Source organism: Podarcis raffonei, chromosome 14, assembly GCF_027172205.1.
Source record: "Podarcis raffonei isolate rPodRaf1 chromosome 14, rPodRaf1.pri, whole genome shotgun sequence".
NCBI lineage: Eukaryota > Metazoa > Chordata > Lepidosauria > Squamata > Lacertidae > Podarcis > Podarcis raffonei.
The window spans coordinates 5,805,478-5,826,308 of NC_070615.1; the positions used below are offsets into that span (position 1 = coordinate 5,805,478).

The 20,831-nt window shown below is 48.9% G+C and overlaps 1 protein-coding gene across 1 annotated transcript; it reads right to left on the reverse strand.

Moving 5' to 3' along the window:
• Window positions 1–1,215: 1,215 nt before the first annotated feature.
• Window positions 1,216–20,672, reverse strand: LOC128401802 (tetratricopeptide repeat protein 24-like). The gene is made up of 7 exons (XM_053365281.1): window positions 20,437–20,672; window positions 15,995–16,689; window positions 13,255–13,470; window positions 9,673–9,801; window positions 7,295–7,416; window positions 4,272–4,376; window positions 1,216–1,852 (listed from the first exon to the last, which is right to left on the reverse strand). The coding sequence occupies exons 2-7, from the start codon at window positions 16,659–16,661 to the stop codon at window positions 1,772–1,774; spliced, it is 1,320 nt and encodes a 439-aa protein (XP_053221256.1). The 5' UTR covers window positions 16,662–16,689; window positions 20,437–20,672; the 3' UTR covers window positions 1,216–1,771.
• Window positions 20,673–20,831: the final 159 nt, after the last annotated feature.

The following is a 20,831-nucleotide window of genomic DNA, read 5'->3' on the forward strand; positions in this document are numbered from 1 at the left end:
AGCAACTGTTTTGCATGCAGAAGGCCCCGGGTTCAATCCACAGCATCTCCAGGTATCCATGGCATCTCTGCCTGCAACTCTGGAGAGCCACTATCAGTCATGTTGGCAGGCCACACTCAGCTAGATGGATCAATGGGTTGACTTGGGGTAAGGCATCTTCCTCTGATTCTAGGACCTTTGGACAGAGCCAGGAGAGTTCTTGTGATCTTCTTAGGCCCTGTCTCTTGACTACGCAAGCCCTGAAACCACAAAGAAGGGACCTGGGACAGCCACCTCCAGGTTCTGCCTCAAAGACACAAGGTGTGGCTTTGATGTGTTTGCTTCATTGTATGCGCGCGCGCGCACACACACACACACACAGCTTTCTTTTTAATTCTCCAAGGCTTTTCAACCAAATTTGAAGCTTTGGTTTTTCAGTTTTGCGTGAGTTTAATTTTATTGCTTAGTCTCTGCTGTGATGCTTTTATTTTTATTATTTTTATTATTATTTTACTGTGGTAGTGTTTCAGTGTTTATTTTGCAGGAGAGTTTCAATTATAAGGTGGCCTGTCAGTGCTGTTGATAAACAAATAAATAGGTACTTATTCTCTAATTTTCAAGAGAAGCCCAGATTTCACAATGCATCTTAGTATGCAAGTAAAATAACATAATTTTTTAAAGCAATAAAAATTTCCTAATACTGTGAAAACATTTATTCTCTCCCCTCTTCAGTTCAATTTAGGACAGCCCCTCCCAACCTGGGGCCCTCCAGGTGTTTGCAACTACAACTCCCATCAGCCTCAGTCAGGTTGACCATATGATGCTGAGGCTGATGGGAGTTGGAGTCCCAAATACCTGGAGGGGACTAGGATGGTGAAAGCTGCTTCAGAATCTCCCCAGGGCCAAGTTGTCCAAGGGGGAGCTTCTCAAAAGCTGCAGCAGGCCAGCTCTCGCTGGTTCTCATGAGGAAATGGAAGGTTGATGGGAAATAATTTATGACTTTCGACGTGTGGAGGGAAGTTCATTTAAGAAGCAAGGAGACAGCTGGAAATTGGGGGACATTTGCATTTTAATCTGAGGATTTCCATGTACCACCAATTAGAGACAAAAGATACATAAGAAATTCTGATGAATGACGCAGGCAGCTCGGTAGCCTTCTCATTACATTGGCATCTGAAGTGGAACCAATGCCATTTATTAATAATTTAATTAAAATGGCAACACATTATTTCCCCCCCTGTACTATACAGAACTGTAAACATTAATTTGATATGGTTGAGAATCATGAAATGCAATCTTAATTACTTAGAAACTAGGATAGCCAGTTGAACTGAATCAGGCAGGCAATTATCTTGAGTTTCACCCCTTTTTTCTTCTCAAAACGAGCATCCATCTTAAAGAGTGGAGATAAATAACAAACTGAAAAAATGAAGAATGTTCTGGAGAACTCTTTGTATAAACAAACAACCCTCCTCCCCAAACTGATCGAACAGGTCTATGGCGCTGTTAAGGAATCTCTAAAAATGAGATGTATTGGTGCCCAACGCACAAAATGGCTCACACACAAACACACTCAGCATCAGGTGCAAACATCCAAGAGGTTCTTTTGTGCAAGCTCCATTGAAGTGAATGGGGAGCGGTCTACAACTGCACCACAGTGCTCACAGAATCATAGAATGGTACAATGTAGAAATCTCAGCTAAAGCATCCATGACAGATGGACATCCAACCTCTGCTTAAAAACCTCCAAGGAAGGAGAGTCCACAATGTCCTGAGAGGGACCGTTCCACTGTCAAACAGCTCTGTCAGCTCCTGCTCTTTGCAATGGGATACCTGGAGAACAAGCCCCACATTCTGGATGGTGGAGAAGGCTCTGAAAAAAGGTAGGACAGGAGCTAAATTCCGTGTTTTTTTTAAAGAAGAAGGTGGCGCATAAATTTGTCGCATGTTTCATAAGAACAGGATAAGAACACACAAAATGCACTGAATTTAATTGCCATATTTCTAGGGTTGAGCCTTTGAATTAAAAATAGCTGCTTCCTGTGTGCCCATTTCATGAGCCATCATCACAGCATGAGCTGGACGCCACACCCGCTTTGCAACAACAGAGATAAAGTGGCTTTGTGGAATATGAGGTCATCGCTGGGAATAAAAGAGAACTACAATCAGCAGCCCCTGATGCCTTTGGCTATTCAGCCTACCGGGGTTCATGGGCAGCGCATGACGCACACACAGAGCATGATAGAGAAATGGGCCCAAGCACAGCCTTCTTTTGCTGGGCCGATTCTTGCAGACCCACATCCACAGGATGAGAAATCCATGGCCTGTGTAGAGCACAAATCCCCAGGTATCCATCTCTTCATTGCAGTCGGGCAATGCAAAGAAACCTGAACGTGTCTCTTTCTGTGGCTCTTTCAATGAGGGCTGCTGTCATGAACTAGCAGGACAACGGGGAGGAGGAAGAGGATCCCAGCAAGGGACTGGGACACACCAGAGCAAGCTGGGGGTGGAGAAGGAGAGGTTGGTGTAGAAAGCACTCACTGGGCGACAGAGGGTGGCGAGGGGATGGAGGTCAGCGGACAGGAACCAGAGCAGCAGGACCCATCACCAGAGCCAGAGGGGCCCCGTTTCCCCAAACACAGCAGGCTCTGAGGTGTAAGGAGCAGCAGGAGGTGTGCTAGAGGAGGCTAAGGCAGGCGCCTCAACCCAGATCATTAGCTGCGATGAGGTGTGATTCCTCAGCTGGAGCAGGCTCAGGACGGGTGAATGTCACCTGCCTCATGCAGTTCAGATGCTGCAATCAGCATGCGAGGTATAAAAGGGAAGCAGTGCTGAGGAGCACAGCCCTTATCCCCGATATGCTAGCTTTGTACTTTTTCCTTGGAGCAACTGGGCAGCTCCTGCCCCAAATTGCCCTCCACCCTCAGCTCGCAAGAGCACATTGTCCCTGCCTGCATGCTCTGGCCAGTAAGCAAGACTAAATCAACAGCTTTTATAGGGGTCAGGAGGGTCCCACCCGACCCACCCTGGCCTCCATTATCCTCCCAACAGATAAAAATGGAGAGACATTTTAGCATCATTATCCTCATTCCAACAATGGCAGCTTGTACTAAATTCCTTTCTTTGGCAATTGCCTCCCCCACCCCAGACTTAGCTTGGTGGTCACGTTTAGATGTGTGAAGATTGCAGGAAAGATGAACCTAAACCTCAGTCAGAGATTTGATTCTGAGAGCAGCGGTGGGGACCCCTAGGCCCTGGCAATGAATGTGGCCCTCCAGTCCTTCTTCTCCGGCCCTCTGATGTCTCCCCTTACGGCTTCTCCTTGAGTCCTTTGGCCTGGCTGGAATGTGTCCCTGGTGTTTGATGACACCTTTTGCCTGCCTTTGCACGACTGGGATGTAGCCTACTGAGCAATGGTAAGAGACGAGCCATTGCTCCGCCCACATTTGCCTCTGGCTCTGCCCTCCTAGAAGGTTCCCCACAGGGCAATGGAGTCCTTGAACTGACAAAGATTCCCAGGCCTGTGGGGAGGGAGCTGAATTTGATAAGGCTGGCAATGCAATATTTGTTAAGGCTGGTGACTCGGTATAAGGCAGCTCACTTTGATCCTAAATACCACTCACAAAACATTACTGAGGCAAAAGGCCAAAAAAGGGGACAATGACTTCCTAGAGCAGGGGTCAGCAAACTTTTTCAGCAGGGGGCCGGTCCACTGTCCCTGAGACCTTGTGGGGGGCTGGACTAGATTTTTTTGGGGGGGGGCTGGGAATGAACGAATTCCTATGCCCCACAAATAACCCAGAGATACATTTTAAATAAAAGGACACATTCTACTCATATAAAAACACGCTGATTCCCGGACTATCTGTGGGCCGGATTTAGAAGGTGATTGGGCCAGATCCGGCCCCTGGGCCTTAGTTTGCCTACCCATGTCCTAGAACAGCCTTTCTCAACCTGTGGGTCCCCAGATGTTGTTGAACTACAACTCCCATCACCCCTAGCTAGCAAGGCCAGAGCTCAGGGATGATGGGAGTTGTAGCCCAACAACATCTGGGGATCCACAGGTTGAGAACCGCTGTCCTAGAGTGAGCTGAACAGGAACAGCTGGAGCAAGTGACTTCCATGGATGGAAGGTGAGAGTGAGCTCAGCCGGGGCACCCTGGGCCAGCTGCCCTTTTGAGCCAATGGCCAAGCAGACTGGGACAAGCAGGAGGAGCCTGAAGGGCCCAGGTGGGCCCAGCACAGCAGCAGTATTTGTGCAAATGTTTGCGCCCCCCCCCAGCGATTCTTACATCTGTTATTGCCGAATCTGCAAACTCATCCTCGGCATTCGCTTGATAGTTAGCAACAGCAGCCAATTTCTTCCAAATCCGTTTTTGAGGGATTTCAGATGCTTCCTGTTGATGAGGGAAGAAGAGAAGGAAATAAGATCCAAAGAGATGCAGCATGTGTCATTGCGGGAGACAAACACAAGAGCGACCATGGGAAAGTGGCCGTAGGTCCGTGGCAGAGCACCTGTGTTGCATGCAGAAGGTCACAGGTTCACTCAGAAGAGCTGCTGCCAGTCAGTGTCAACAGTATTGAGATAGATGAGCCAAGTTCATCTTCCTACTGTCCACAGTGGGGAGGGCAGCCATTTCCCCTCTAACTGGAGGATCCTGGTTCTGGAGGCTTCCACTTTCCTAAGAAACACAAAACTTCCCCCTCTTCCTTTTCCAAGGCTCTGAGTGGCTTGTCTCCTGCACTCTGCGGTCAACTCAGTCTCCATTCAGCCTCCCTCCTTTTTCTACCCTGGCCAGGCTGGGTTGGGCAATTATTTCAGTGCGACTCCAAATAGCCACAGATCAAATCTGAAAATGGCATTGGAGATGGCTAGGCTAGAGAACCTGTAACTGATGGCTCCCTCGCGAAAAACATCTATGCAGGGTCTAGCTCTGTACTCCTGCAACTGTGTCGTTAGCCCATCCCCACGGCCCCAATCCTATTCAGGGCCAACCCACCTGAACAAGCAACCCAAGCAATGTGTTTAGTTGCCAGTGGAAGCAGCTAGTCCCAGGGTAATCAATGTGGAGCATTCCAGATGTTGTTGGTGTGCAACTCCCATCATCCTTGACCATGCTGGCTGGGCTTGATGGAAAATAGAGCCCAGCAGCATATGGAGGGCACCACACTAGTCACCCTGGCTTAATGTGAGGAGACGTCCAACAGCCTCTATTAACTGAGATTGCTAAATGGAACCTCCATGTTCAGTGGTATGCCAGGAAGTGACTTTTTGCGCTGCTTAGGGGCATAGAAAACCGCCTTACACCAGGTCAAATCCTTGGTCCATCAAGCTCAGAATCATCTACACCAGGAACAGAGAGCCTCACAGCTGCTGTAGGTCTTCTCCAGCTCCCACTAGCCCCAGTCAGCATGGTCAGGGGGATGATGGGAGTTGGAGTCCAGCAGCATCTGGAAGGCCACTGGCTCCCTCTCCCTGGTGAACACTGATTGGCAGTGCTTCAGGGGGGGTTTCAGATAGGAATTCTCCTAAGGTCTATCTGGAGATGCCAATAATAGAACATGGGCCCTTCTGTACATAATGCTGAAAGGGAGGGATGTAGCCTAGTGGGAAAGTATCTGCTTTGCATGCAGAAAGATCTGGGTTCAATTCCCAGGTTGGGCGTGGAGAGCTCTCTGTCTGAAATCCTGGAGAGCTGCTGCCACTCAGTGTGGGAACTACTGAGCCAGATGGACCCAAAGGTCTGACTCAGTATAAGACACACTTCCTATGTCCTGCCCCTGAAACGGGCCCCTTTCCTATCTTCTGCCTCTAAAGCTCCCAGAAGCATCTCTTTGCCTACTCTGGGAATTTGAGTGCTGGATTACCCTGGACTTCAGTATGTCTGTAAGGAAGTTCTGGTGTCCATATGTCTAAGGCCAGCCACCTTTCCCTCCCCCAGTGGACTCTGGGATAGCACCTTTCCTGGGCCATGCAAGAATTGCTTCCTCCTTGCTCACCTGCCCAGTGATGCTGTCTGCTTCTGGAGGGGTTGGCAGTGATAGGCACTAGTAGATGTGGGGCAGGGCCTATCCGTCCAACGGACAGCAGAATCCAGCCCTTGATGAATGGCCCAATTGCACCAGCTGCTTTGGTCTGTGCTCATTAAGCTACAGTTTTGTTCTTTTGGTTTTTATTTTATTTAATGATCCTCTTGTCATTAGAAGTCTGGTTGTTCTGCTGGGTATTTAAACTGTTTTAACTACTTGTGTATATATATCTCTGCTTTGTCAGCTATAATGGCAATTGTGGGGTGTGTGTGATACTGATCCCTCTTAAATCTTTTTTTATAAAAATGCTGTAACTCTAGCTATAAAAATAAATTCAATAAGAGTTCGGTGTCGATTCTTTCTGTCCAGGAGAAAGGCAATTCTGGCTCCCTCTGTTCCTTATTTGTAATTCCTCAAATAGTGCAGACTCTAGATGGGACTGGATGGTGTGATCTGGGTGCTGCTTTCAGGGTACAGGGCTATATTCTGGCTGCCTCTGCACCTCTCAAGTGATTAAAGAGCCAGGGCCTAAGAATAAGGAGCTGAGAACGGCAACTGAGTTTCTGCCCTCCCTACAGGCCAGGCCTCCTATCTGCTGTTCTTTCAACTTCAGAGCGGCACCTGGCCTTGGAACTGGGCTAATCTTGCTGCGGTTTATTTCTGGGTACTTTTGCGCTGGTACACCGGAAGGTAGTGCAGGGAATGATTAACATCAAAATGAGGAGGGAAAGTCTCTTTTGTGCTCCCAGTTGCAGGCTGTCCAAAGTCAGCAGCAGCAGTGCCATAGGCAGCAGCAGGGTAGAAAGGAAATTCACTCTTCCTTTCACCTCTTTGCACTTCTGGGCTCTGATCTCCAGGTGACAACAATTGCAAAAAGGGACAAGCACTGTTGCTGCCTTCATATTCTGCATGTGGGCATCCCACAACGGGCATCTGATTGCCCACTGTGAGAACACGATGCTGAACTAGATGGGTCCCCTTTGGATTGACCCAGCTACAGCTAGGCTCTTTTGATGTCCTCATGTCCCCACAAGTAGAGGGGGAGGGGAATATGCCTTCCATAGTAAGCTCAAGAGGTCTGAATTTCAGTAGGACACGAAGGCAGAAACTCTGAAGCATGGGCAGTGCCACACTATCTTCCATGGTTGCTAGATTTAGAAGCCCCTCTAAGAGGGGAGGGAGAATCAGGGCAGTTTCCTGATGTTGTCTGGAAGGCCTTTCTCCTCCTCCTCCTCCTCCTCTGTATGCAGTACAAAGCAAACAAGGCAGACAAACACAGATGTACCTTTGACTTTTCAAACAGAGCCAGGGCTTGTTTGTAGTAACGGATGGCTGGACCAAAGTGGCCCTGGCAGAGGTGAGTCATGCCCAGCTGTTCACAGGCCTGCGCCTCACCATAGGAGTCACCTGGAGGAAGAAACACAGCCAAAAGTTGCAGGACAGGGGCCAGGAAGTCCAGGATGGAATGAGGAGGAGCGTAGGGTCAATGGCTTGTAGTTTCTTGCCTGGAATTGGGGACACTTTGATCTGCAACTAGCTCAGGTCTTTGGCTGGCATATGAGCTGAGCTACTTTTCAAAGTGAAACAGTGTCAATCTGCCCAGTTACAAGCGGGAATATACAAAACTACTCCTTTTTTAGTTTCACCTCCTTGTCAGGCGGCAGGCATTGTAGGTTTCTGGAGACATCAGTTCAAAAACAAGGTTTGCAGTGGTGAGTTGCTGGAAGTTCTGAATAGCCCATTGCTCCACATTTAAGAGGACTTTCAATTACCATTTGTATAAAACAGGTTTTATTGTTCCATTTGCATTTTGCAAGCAGAAACAAGGCAGCTGGCCCCAGAGGCCTTCAAGGGACAGTGAGAGTTCCTTCTTCCACCCTGGCCGCGTAAATTCAGAGGCATTTTGCACTCCAAAACTTTCCTTCACTCACACTCCAAAATGTCTCAACAACACTGTTATGTACTGAGTTGAGTAGGATCCAAACTGCAGCAGTCTGATTGGTCCTAGAACAATAGGATCCAAAAGGCAGCAGTCTGATTCATCTTAGAACAATAGGATTCAGAATGCAGCAGTCTGATTGGTCCTAGAACAATGCAGCAGTATGATTGGTTGGCAGGAACTACCCAATCATGTTCCAGATAGAAGTGAATCCACAACCTGATTGGCTTACAGTAGAATTCCGGAATTAGCCAATCATGTGCAGCCCATTGTGTAAATAATGTATATAAAGCAGATACTTTGAGGGGACATTCATTCATTCCTCCTCACCACTATGAGCTGAATAAAGAGCATGAAATCACTTTGCAACTCTGAGTATATTTCAAACAATAACAGCTGCATCTTATATACTTATAGAGAACTCATTGCCTGTATGTGGATTCTTGTGTACCAGCAGTACCCAGGCCCAAGAGGGAGGAGGAAATACAAGCAGGCATGGAGCGAATGACAAGGTGTGCAGAAGTACAAAAAGGCTTTTGGGGTGCAGGGGACTAACAGATCAATGAACAATACCTACAGAACAGGTCAATTGGGGGCCCAGGAGGATGGAAAACAGGGAGAAGGCAAAATAGAATACTGCAGAGTGTTCTGAAAACAGGCTAGATGGCATGCATGTAACATTGCAACATTTTGCCACTGGTCCCACCTGCCTGTTCTGTCTCTCAAATTGCTTAGTATGACCTCTACAGGAGGTTAATGTGACTCTGTCCCAAGCCCCACTTCATGATCTTAGCCTGGTGTCAGGGCTGGAGTCAGCAATGAAGGAAGCAGATCTCTGTTGTCAGCAAAGTTAACTCTTTATTCAAGGAAACGGACCCACAACTCAGCCTAGTGGTCCCAGCAACACTCTCCAGTAGGTCTTGCCCCTGTGGAGGAGTGGTCAGGGCTGCAGGTCCCTGCCAGCCATCCTCTCTAAGCCTCCTCCTCTCCTGGGTGTTTCCCAAGCAGCCTAAAACTACGTCTGTGCACCTCTGCTCTTTGGTCTGCTCTTCTCATTACTCTGCGCATTCTTGGGAGACCTCAGAGTCTGAACTGCTCCCTAAAGCCTGTTTCCCCTTCAGCAGTGGGCACCTCCTCCTAATCTTCTCTCTCTGGGTCTCCCAGCTCCTAATCTGGCCCTCTAACAACCACACCACAACTGGCTCTCTGCTTTGCATACAGAAGCTAATACAGTAGAATCAGTAGGTGTTCCCGGAGAGCCCCTGCCAATCAGAGTGGACCTGCCTTCCTCAACCGGGCACTCTGCACATGTTTTGGATGGCAACTCCCATCACCCCTGACTCAGGCTGGGGCCAAGGGGAGTTATCACCCAGTCATTGGGAGAGCACCTGGTTGGAGTTGGCTGGAGTGGGTCATACTGGACAAGAGGCGCCCAAGGACTGACCTGATACAGTGGTACCTCTGGTTAAGAACTTAATTTGTTCTGGAGGTCCATTCTTAACCTGAAACTGTTCTTAACCTGAGGTACCACTTTAGCTAATGGGGCCTCCCACTGCTGCTGCACCACCGGCGCGCGATTTCTGTTCTGATCCTGAGGCAAAGTTCTTAACCTAAGGTACTATTTCTGGGTTAGCGGAGTCTGTAACCTGAAGCGTATGTAACCTGAAGCATATGTAACCCGAGGTACCACTGTATATAAGGTGGGCTTCACCATAGTTTCTTACCTGCGTCCACAAAAGCTTTCAGCGCCTGCTGGGAGTAAAATCCGGCCATGTCGTAGTTTTTCAGCTGGCCGTGAGCAGTGGCCAAATTGTAGTGGCATTGAGCCTGAGCAGCCCTCTCTCCCAGTGCCCCTGGCAAAAACAAAGGGGGGGGGGAATCCAGCACGGATGATGTCAGCAGCTTGGCAAATGGATCCAGCCCCTTCCCAGAACTCTAGAAACTTTCCCCCAAAAGGATATTGTTCTGAAAACATCCCTAGCAGGGGACATTTTAGCCTTATGCAATCCTGTAGGGTGAGAGCGAATCTGCCACAGGGGCAGTGAGGGCTCCTGAGTCCTGCAGGCTTGGAATTCTGCATCAGAGTGACCAAAATCATGCCCCAATGAAAGCTATGGCCTGCAATCTGCATATATTATACAAATCACCATGCTGTCTCTTATTGGACTGTTTTGCTGAGAATTGAGGCAGAGAGATCTACATGCTTCACTGGAAGCCTTATACAGCCATCTGCTCTGGCTCCTGACATTTCAGACAGGGTAAAGAAGTGGAAAGGGAACCAATTTGTGTGGGGGGGTGTTCATGATTGAGGCTCATGGCTGATCCCCACTAACCTTTTGCCCCGCTGCTTCCAGACATAGGTCTGCACTTTAAAGCTCCAGGTCTGAGTGCTCTTTTTTGCCCCAGAGCTTTCCCCACCAAAACCCACTCTTTAAAGCTGAAGTGCAACAAGCAGCAAGTTTGCTTGCCCCCAATATTCTGAGGTAGACTGCCTCTGAACCTGAAGGTTCCATTTACCTGTTGCGGCTTACACAGGCACAGAGAGGGTGGAGAAGGGAGGAGGAGCTTTGGGTGGCTGGAAGTGGTTTAGTAGGGTGCAGCAACCCTGCAGTTTGGAGTTTCCTTGGTGGAAGGGAGAATGCCAGGGAGCCAGTGGTGGGACTGAGTGCTGTCTTCTAGAGGCCTTGAAGAGTGTGGCTGCCAGCCAGCGGAGGTGATCTGGGGCTAGGTGGGCTGTGGGATTACCGTAATTTAGCCTATGGAGGGAGCCTGGCAGAAATAAGGACATTTGTTTTGTTACTCAACCAGTGCTTGCTTTATGGCAGTGGTGGCCAAACTTGGCCCTCCAGCTGTTTTTGGACTACAACTCCCATCATCCCTAGCTAACAGGACTAGTGGTCAGGGATGATGGGAATTGTAGTCCCAGAACAGCTGGAGGGCCAGGTTTGGCCCCCACTGCTTTAAGGTGTCTCCCAAGCTCCACCTCTTCCCGTCTCTCTCCTGCAAGAGGCAGCCATGAGAAACTGGCTCCCACCACATGAGCTTAGAATCTGAAGCCCTCCTTGCAAATAGGACAGAATGGAAAGTAAAGAACATTCCCCCCCCCTTTACCAAGGAGCCCCATGTTGCCTCCCATGGCTCTTTGCAGCAGAAAGAGGCACAATGGGTGGTGTGGTGTTGGGACCAGGTACTTCCAGCTTCTAAGTCTTTCAAATCTCTGCTAAGCTGCTTAGCCAATGCACACCCCAGCCTAGAAACTCAGGGAGGACATGTTTTCAAACAGGGATTGTAACATTCTAGGTAAGAAGGAGTGGAAATGAAATGAGTTGAACAAGCACAGCACCCCACAGATGAGACCAGTGACCCACAAGCTTCGTTAGCTGACAGACAGAGGCCCAACTGGCAAACAAAGCTGAGGAGAAATTAACAGACAATGACATGCAAAGATAGGTATGTGAACAAAATAAAGATTGCAATTAAGTATTTGATGTGATCAAAACAACCAAATATTATAAAAGTTTGTATTAAGAAGTAGGTATTTTGTTTATCCTTAACAGTAATATGAATAGGGACAATAATTTCTCCTGGATCCTTGCCCATCCTGGCTTATAAAAGCTAGCCGGGAAGGACTGGGCAATGGGCTTCGTGGGGTGGTGAATGCTTCCCTCCGTGAGGGAGCCTTCCCAGACCCGCTGAAAGAGGCGGTTATTAAACCGCTTCTTAAAAAACCATCTTTAGATGCGGCCACGATGGCCAACTATTGCCCAGTCTCAAATCTTCCATTCTTGGGCAAGGTGATTGAGCGAGCGGTTGCCGAACAACTCCAGGCACGCCTGGAAGAAGCGGACCATTTGGATCCCTTCCAGTCGGGATTCAGGCCTCATCATGGGACTGAAACTGCCTTGGTCGCACTGGTTGATGATCTCCGGCGGGCTAGAGACAAAGGTGAGAGCTGTTTCCTAGTTCTGCTGGATCTCTCAGCGGCGTTTGATACCATCGACCATAACATCCTTCTGGACCGTCTTGAGGGGCTGGGAGCTGGGGGCACTGTCATACAGTGGTTCCGCTCCTTCCTCCTGGGCCGTGTTCAGAAAGTGGTGGTGGGGGATGAGTGTTCAGACCCCTGGGCTCTCACTTGTGGGGTACCTCAGGGTTCTGTCCTCTCCCCTATGCTTTTCAACATTTACATGCAGCCGCTGGGAGAGATCATCAGGAGGTTTGGGCTGGGTGTTCATCAGTATGCGGATGATACCCAGCTCTACCTCTCTTTTAAATCAGAACCAGTGAGGGCGGTGAAGGTCCTGTGTGAGTGTCTGGAGGCGGGTGGAGGATGGATGGCGGCTAACAGATTGAGGTTGAATCCTGACAAGACAGAAGTACTGTTTTTGGGGGACAGGAGGCGGGCAGGTGTGGAGGATTCCCTGGTCCTGAATGGGGTAACTGTGCCCCTGAAGGACCAGGTGCGCAGCCTGGGAGTCATTTTGGACTCACAGCTGTCCATGGAGGCACAGGTCAAATCTGTGTCCAGGGCAGCTGTTTACCAGCTCCATCTGGTACGTAGCCTGAGACCCTATCAGCCTGTGGACTGTCTCGCCAGAGTGGTGCATGCTCTGGTTATCTCCCGCTTGGATTACTGCAATGCGCTCTACGTGGGGCTACCTTTGAAGGTGACTCGGAAACTACAACTAATCCAGAATGCAGCAGCTAGACTGGTGACTGGGGGCGGCCGCCGAGACCATATAACACCGGTCTTGAAAGACCTACATTGGCTCCCAGTACGTTTCCGAGCACAATTCAAAGTGTTGGTGCTGACCTTTAAAGCCCTAAACGGCCTCGGTCCAGTATACCTGAAGGAGCGTCTCCACCCCCATCATTCTGCCCGGACGCTGAGGTCCAGCGCCGAGGGCCTTCTGGCGGTTCCCTCATTGCGAGAAGCAAAGCTACAGGGAACCAGGCAGAGGGCCTTCTCGGTAGTGGCGCCCGCCCTGTGGAACGCCCTTCCAGCAGATGTCAAAGAGATAAACAACTACCTGACATTCAGAAGACATCTTAAGGCAGCCCTGTTCAGGGAAGTTTTTAACATGTGATATTTTACTGTATTTTTGGTTTTTATGAAAGCCGCCCAGAGTGGCTGGGGAGGCCCAGCCAGATGGGCGGGGTATAAATAATAAATTATTATTATTATTATTATTATTATTATTTAAGTTTTTTGTTTATGTCACATCATTCTCTATGTATTGGTACAGCAATGTGTTTTTCAGACTTGAATAACTTGGCTTAAAAAAACCTAGCCCAATGCAACTCACCGTACATGTCAGCTGCTTCGCTGTGGTACCGCAGGGCCCTGTCGAAGCACTCCAGGGCGTTGCAGGCAGCCCCCAGGTTCTGCAACAGGACAGCTTTCTTCCGCACCGAAAAGCCTTTCCCGCTGCAAAGCTGGAGAGCTGCGTCAAAGTGTTGCTCTGCCTGCTGGAAGCACCTCATTTCCGCATAGTGCAGCCCCAGGTGATTGTAGAGTTTGCCTGAGAGCCAAAGTGGCGGGAGAAAACACACCATTAGCTGGAGCTTGGGATCTTTCCAACTGATCAAGCAGGACCTTGTAGGCATTGCACAGCTGAAGGGAGCAAGACTCAGAGGAAATGTGTCCCCCAAAGACTGGGCCTTTCCACTGGGATGGAGCATCCCCCTCGCCCCTAGACTTAAAGGGCCCCTGGGTGTAGAAAAGGCTCAGAGGATGCCCCTCCCACTCAAAAAGTTTCCCTACTTGAAACAGGCCATCTTCAGTTACCGTATTTTTCACTCCATAAGACGCACGTTTTCCCTCCTAAAAAGTAAGGGGAAATGTGTGTGTGTCTTACGGCGCGAATGCAGACGGGAGGCTCTGCTCAGCGCTCCCTTTAAAGAGCCGCATGGAGTGTGTGTGCAGCTCTTGGGGGCTTTTCCCCGAGGAGGGAGAAGGGCAGCCCATCAGTGATGGGCTGCCCTTCTCCCTCCTCGGGGAAAAGCCTGCAAGTGCTGCACACACGCTCCACACGTTTTGTGAAAGGGAGCGCTGAGCAGAGCCTGGGATGCATACAGGCTCTGCTCAGCGCTCGCTTTAAAGAATATATTTTTTTCTGGCATTCCCCCTCTAAAAACTAGGTGCATCTTATGGAGTGAAAAATACAGCACTTAAAAGAACCTTCAGCTTCCTCTTCTTGCAGAAGTTCTCTTAGCATTGTGGCGTCAGTGTGAGTTCCAGCTATGACTGGAAGATAGGAGTCAAGTCCTAGGGGCCAAGCCCCTTCGCACTCCAATAAAATATTTGAGAGGGTATGCCCCCCCAGAAGTTGATGGACATTGCCATTCAAAAGGCGTGCATGACCTGCATCTTGTGAGGGGCTTACCTGGGCCACCCTAATATTTTATTCATGTTGGCACCCCTATCGGAGAATGAGAGGCAATTAGATTAGCATCCTGCTAGGCCAGGCTTTCCCAACCAAGTGCCCTCCAAATGTTTTGGACCACAACTTCCATCTGCCCCCAGCCAGACCAGCTGGGCTCCCATCAACCCTAGCTGTGCAGGCCGGGGTTGATGGGAGTTGTGGCCCAAAACATCTAGAGGACACCAGGTTGGGGAAGTCAAGCCAAGATTTTCCTTGCAGTGCACAGGCAGAGACAGGAAGAGCCACTCCATCCTCTCTGCTGCAAGACCAGCTCCATCAAGACCTTCCTCTCCCTGTTCCCATTCAAGTTGGTCATTAGAAGAACTACCCCTCCTTCCCTCAACACAGCCAGGAATATAATATAACTGCAACTCAGGATAACACTTCATGCATCTGCAGAGGTGGGCTGTAATTCACAAAAGCTCATGCCATAATAAATTTGTTAGTTTTTAAGGTACCACAAGGCTCTTTGTTGTTTTTGCTGCTAGAGACTAACCCAAGGGATACACCTCTGGAAAATATGTAGCTTTTGTAATTGGTGCCTATTTTATGGTTACCAGATTTTTTTCAAGGAATCCGGGTGCACTTTTAAAAAAAATTTCATGCTTCATTATTTTTGGAAAGGGTTGCCCAGAGTTCTTGACCTTTTTTAGGGGGTGTGCACCTCGACACAAGGCAGGTGGAGAAGCCCATCTCCCATCTACAAACACACAAACGCCCCCAAAAAAGAGGTTTGCGGGGGGAGAGATCGACTAAAGGTGCTCGCTGGTCTTGGGAAAACACACATTAAAACACACACACAAGGCTCCATCTCTCTCTCTCTCTGTCTTGCAATGCAGCAGAGCTCTTTTCTAGGCTTCTCCTCTTCTTCTTCACCGCTTCAGCGCCTTGCTCACCCCCCCCCCAAAACTCGGGTGTGCAGAGCCCGCAGCAGAAGAGTCTCTGTGCGATTTTGGGGCAAGCGTTGAACGAGGAAGCGAGTCAGAAGGAAGCTCTCTGGCTCGCGCCTCAGTTTAAATAGCCCCCCCTCCCAGCCAGCAGATTGGCTGGCTGGAACTTTGACATGGTCGGGACCTCCAGTGCTGCTCGCTGCCATGGCACCCACCGTGTTGCCTCACTGGAAGTCCCCAGGCATAAATCAGGGGACATTAATTAAAATCCGGGGACATTCCGGGGACATATTTTGTCCGGGGACAGATTGGTGAATCCGGGGACGTCTGGTAACCCTAGCCTATTTGCCTGTTTTCCTCTTCCCTCCCTCTCCTTTCCCTTTGTGATGTGCCCATTGTAAACATGTGAACAGGGACAATCTTATTTTTAATGACCATACGTAAGTTGCCCTTGGAGCCTTTCTAGCTGAATAATGTGTTGGTACATCTGTCTCACACACACTGTCCCTGGGCATGAGATTTCGTCTTCTGATTCATCTTAATACTTGTCTATCAAAAAGCCTGCATTTGGGAATCCCCATTCCTGCTGAGATCAAGGGTGGAAACAGGGTCCCAAAGGCAGAGTAGCTCATCTGGCTAGAGGGCACTCTGGCAGCCCCCTGAGATTTCTGGGGTGGCAGGATTTTTCCTTAAGGAGACCCAATGGGGACTAGGGAGGTACTTAGCTATACCCAGCAGTTCCTGGTTCCTTATCTTGGTGCACAACCGGCTGCAGGCCTGCAAGCTCTCCAAGACGTCGTCTGGGGAGTACACTGGGCTTTGCAGGAAGTAATTTGCTGCCTCCCTCATAGCCATGGCTGCGTCTTCTGGGAGTTGCACTCTTTGGTAGGCCTGGCCGGCCAGGCGAAAAGACTGTGCGGCTGACTCCACGTCACCTGTGCTCACCAGGCAATAGGCCAGCTTGATCAGGGCATCGGCTGCGCTTTGCGTTTGATTTGTGCTGTATTCCTGGATAGCCTTTCCGTAGAACTCTGCGGCTTTTGCGTATTCTCTCATGTCGTCGTAAGCAGCGCCCATGTTGAAGGAGAGGTCGCCATCCTTCTCCTCAGCTCCGAGCTCCTTGGCCTTCAACAGACACTTGAGTCCCTTCTGGGGCTTGCTGGTGGCAATGTAAGCCGCCCCGAGGTTGAAGAGACACTTGGCTTTGGAGCGAGGCTCTGGGAGGCTACCTGAGAGCCTGTATGCCTTTTTGAAGGCAGCCAAAGCCTGGCCTTCCTCATTGCTGCTGAAAAGACATATACCAGCCTTCAACAGCCTTTGCATTTCAGTTTGGACAGAGCCCAGCTGGCTCACAGGCTGGTCTCCGACAGAGCCAGAGATCGGAGGAGCAGAGGCCATCTCTTCCAAAGGGGCAATGGAAGGGGAACTGCAAAAGGAAGCAGAGCATCACAACCATCTGCACTTTGAAGCACAGTTTATCTGCATATTTAGGTTTTTTTTAAAAAAATCTAGACTGCTTTTCTTTTCTTTTTTGTTGTTGTTAATTTCAAATTCTTTTTTTCCCTTCTTTTTTTTGTATCAAAGATTTTCTTGTTTTACAAAAGTGTTTGCAATGTCTCTCTCATATTTCCCCCCCCATGTAACATTTTTACAAATCAGTTTCATTTGTTGAGACATTGGGAAGAAAAAGGGGGAAAGAGGTGGAGGGGGGGAAAGATGGGTGGGGGTGGGGTCAGGTGACGGTGTTTCTATTTTACTTACTATATGTAGGGTTTGGTGTCAGCGTTGTTTGTGTAGGTTCTTTGTTGTTCGCTTGTGTTCCTTTGGTGGTGAGAGAGGTTGGGGTTGGTCTAGGGTGTGGTTGTTCATTTGTGGTTGGCTGTGGTGGTCTTTGTTTTCATGTGTGAGTGGGGTGGGTGGGTGTTTTGGATCAGGTTAGCCATATTGATTTGTATGTTGTTGGTGGGTTTTTGTCGTTGTCTTGTTGGGCTGTGTATGTGATAAAGGGGAGCCATACCGGGGTGAAGGTATCTAGACTGCTTTTCAAGGCACAGACCCTGGCTCTAGGTAACCACCTCCCACCTCCAAGTGATGGGTCAGAAAAACAAATGTAAGGGAGACCCATGGCTGGCATCAGCACCCAGCCCTTCCAGGGTGCAAGTTGTCCAAGTAAGCCACCCTTCTCAGAAGATGGAGGTGCCACTTTCCTCTCTTCCTCCATGTGGTCAGGCAAGATGACCTTCACGGTCGCCCTCCCCTGCTTTATGATTTGCCCCACTCCCCTTTTTATAGCTCCCAAACCAGGGGCCATCATCACTACACCTTGTGGCAGAGAATTCCAAAGAACATCAGGATGTTACACAGAGATCTCACCATCTTGTCTAATGCCTCACTTTCCCACTGATCTTGCAGTGAGAATGCATCATGTAGCTATATTTGTATGTTGCCGTTTCAAACGATCGGTGTCAAGAGGTTATAAAATCATAGAGTTGTAGAGTTGGTAGTGACCCTGAGGATGTCCAACCCACTGTGAGGCAGCAATATGCAGCTGTCTCATATGGTGATCAAACCTGCAACCTTGCTGTTATCAGTACCAACTGAGCTCTAACCAACTGAGCTGTCCAGCTGGTGTCCGTGCCTTCCATTTTTCCTACATGCATTTTATTATCCAATACTTGTTTCTCTTGCCCGCTCCCCACAACGTAGCTTTAAAATGATTTCTAACAGGCAAAAGGGAGCAGAAAAAAAGGGGGGGATATTATGAACTAACACGTGTCTTCCATGAGAACATTACTGACAGGCAGCACAAACAAGTCAGCAGAAAGACAAAAGGAGCTTTTGAAGAGAGAGATGCAGATTTTGGTATAATATTAGCTTCAGCTATCCAGGGAGCTCATTAGTTCCTCATTAAATGTTTGCTATAAACATACGTTTTGATTTATAATTATGTAATGAGCTGGAGAGCCTCGTTTCCCATCATCATGCTTTCCAGCTTGCATGGCTGTTGTGCAAACTAGACTTTGATTAAAAATTGTTAATTGATGGGGGGTGGTCAATAAAGGAAGCAGCACCATTTATGATCTGTGCAGTGGGAATCCTCTCGATTTCCTGGCTCTGGTGGATTATCTTTGGCTGCTTGAATGCCTTTCCAGGGAGCTATTTTGGTCTGTATCTGCATGTGTGTGTGTAAGAGAGAGAGAGGGAGAGAGATTCTGGGAGAAGAGGCAAAAGTCTCTGCAAAGGGGTGGGGGAAAGCAGCATATATCAAGGAGGACGAGTTGCAATTCCTTTTGATAACTCAAGATGGCTATTGTGGTCACCATGGCACAGGAATGGGACTCTGGAACCTCAGTGTTGGTGGAAAAGTCCATGGCAGACCCTACAGGAAGGACACCGAGAATGGCCAAGTCTGTCTTGGGGAAGCGGGAGCTGAAAAATAGCCACACATGGTCTGGAAGGTGTGGGGTGAACATTAATCCTTCATGCTTAGTGGCACACCTCATGAGTTTAGGGATGCAAAGATAGTAAACTGTGCATAGAATGGTAGAGTTGGAGGGTATCCCAAAGGTCATCTAGTCCAGCCCCATGCAATGCAGGTAATCTCACCTAAAGCATCCATGACAGATGGCCATCCAAACTGCTTAAAAACCTCCAAGGAAGGAGAGTCCACCACCTCCCAAGGGAGTCCACTCCATGGTTGAACAGCTCTTACTGTCAGAAAGTTCTTCTTGATGTTTAGTCTGAACCTCCTTACTTGTAACTTGAAGCCATAGGTTCGAGTCCTGCCCTCCAGAGCAGGAGAAAACAAGCTTGCTCCGTCTTTTATGTGACAGCCCTTGAGATATTTGAAGATGGCTATCCTATCTCCTCTCAGTCTCCTCTTTTCCAGGCTAAACATACCCAGCTCCAACCATTCCTCGTAAGGCTTGGTTTAAAAACCCTTGATCGTCTTGGTTGCCCTCCTCTGTACATGCTTGTCAACCTCCTTCTTAAATTGTGGTGCCCAGAATTGGACACAGTGTTCCAGGTGTGGTCTGACCAAGGCAGAATAGAGTGGTTCTCTTACTTCCCTTGATCTGAACACTCTACTTCTGTTGATCCACCCTGGAATAGAGTTAGCTTTTTTTTGCTGCTGCATCACACTGTTGACTCATGTTAAGCTTGTGGTCCACTAAGACCCCTACATCCTTTTCACATGTACTACATGTACATGACCAGGACATGGTGTGGAGGCTAAAGCCACAGGGATGAAGAGGGAGAGGAGATGGGGAGGTTTCTAGACATTGCCAGCTGCATGGCTAGCTGCTCTTTTGCCGGGCTTCTCTCCTCCTAGGTAGACCCATGGCTGTCAAATGAGCACTACTCTGGGCTTCTGCTGCCTTCACTCCTGAGGCCTGTCAGGGAAGGGGGAAATGGGGGAGGGTGGAGATCAAGGCAGGGCTTGGAATTGGATCAGTGGGGTTCCTGAGGAATCCCTAAAAGGGAGCTCTGAATCCAGTCTGGTTTCTCCAGGTCTTCAGTTGGGAGCGAGATTCTCTGCAGGGCCCTAAGTGAAAGAGGTATCTCTAGGGTCTAGGTTGGATGGGATCCTGCTGTAAACACAAAGCAATGGCTTCTCTCTGGGGAAGACCTATGAGGGTGGACCAGGAAAGCTACAGCAAGCAGCACAATGAGACAAGGCTGGTCCCAACAGCAGCTGGCTGAGGCTGGAACATCTGCCTTCAAGGATACTTCCAGACACGGACAATTTAGCAGTGGCCTGTGGCAACCAGGTAACAGCCTGTAAATTTGGTCATTTTTGAGAAAGAGAGAGGCTTTCAAAGGGAAATCGTGTGAGGTATTTATCTTGGACTGTCAAATAATATGTCCATTTAAATAAATTTTGACACATTTATGAGTATTTTTCCTCAACCTCAGTTGACCTGTTGTTGGGTTTTAAGTTGTTGTTGCTGCTATGTTTGCTGTGCCCCCTGCCCCAATATCTCTGTTTTTTGCTTCCCAATAACCTAATCTATTGTTGGGCATCTCTAGTTGCATTATTGGGGGGGTGCCATACACAGGCCAGGAATCTTGAGGTGCTTTAGTCTGGAATGGCTGACAGGGAAGGAGAATGGGGGGAAAGAGAGAGAGAAAGCACAATCCTATGGGGTGCGCAGAGCTGCTCATCACTTACCTGTGCAAAGTTTTGGAAAGGAAAGTTCTGAATTGTACCAGAAACGGCAACTGCAGGCAAGCCCAGAGGCAAGGAGCAGAAGGGGCAGTTCAGCCTTTTTGCAAAACTCTGTTAGGGAAATGCTTGTGGAGGCCTCAGACAGGCTTAGCAACAATGCCTGGTTGTCATCAACAAACTTACTAAGGCTGTGTACACATCATTCTTTGAAGCCACTCCCCTAAAAAAGAACAATTCTTGGAACTCAAGGGTGCTGGGAATTGCAGCTGTGTAAGGAAGGTCAGCGGTTCAAATCCCTGTGACAGGGTGAGCTCCCATTGCTCGGTCCCAGCTCCTGCCAACCTAGCAGTTCAAAAGCACGTTAAAGTGCAAGTAGATAAATAGGTACTGCTCTGGTG

Excerpts from the sequence above, each read along its gene's own strand:
- LOC128401802 (XM_053365281.1), bottom strand. The coding sequence starts at position 16,661 with ATGGCCTCTGCTCCTCCGATCTCTGGCTCTGTCGGAGACCAGCCTGTG. Across the intron at positions 7,417-9,672 it reads GAAAGCTTTTGTGGACGCAG|GTGACTCCTATGGTGAGGCG; the intron begins GTAAGAAACTAT and ends TTCTTCCTCCAG. Across the intron at positions 1,853-4,271 it reads CAGATTCGGCAATAACAGAT|AGCCTTCTCCACCATCCAGA; the intron begins GTAAGAATCGCT and ends ACCTTTTTTCAG.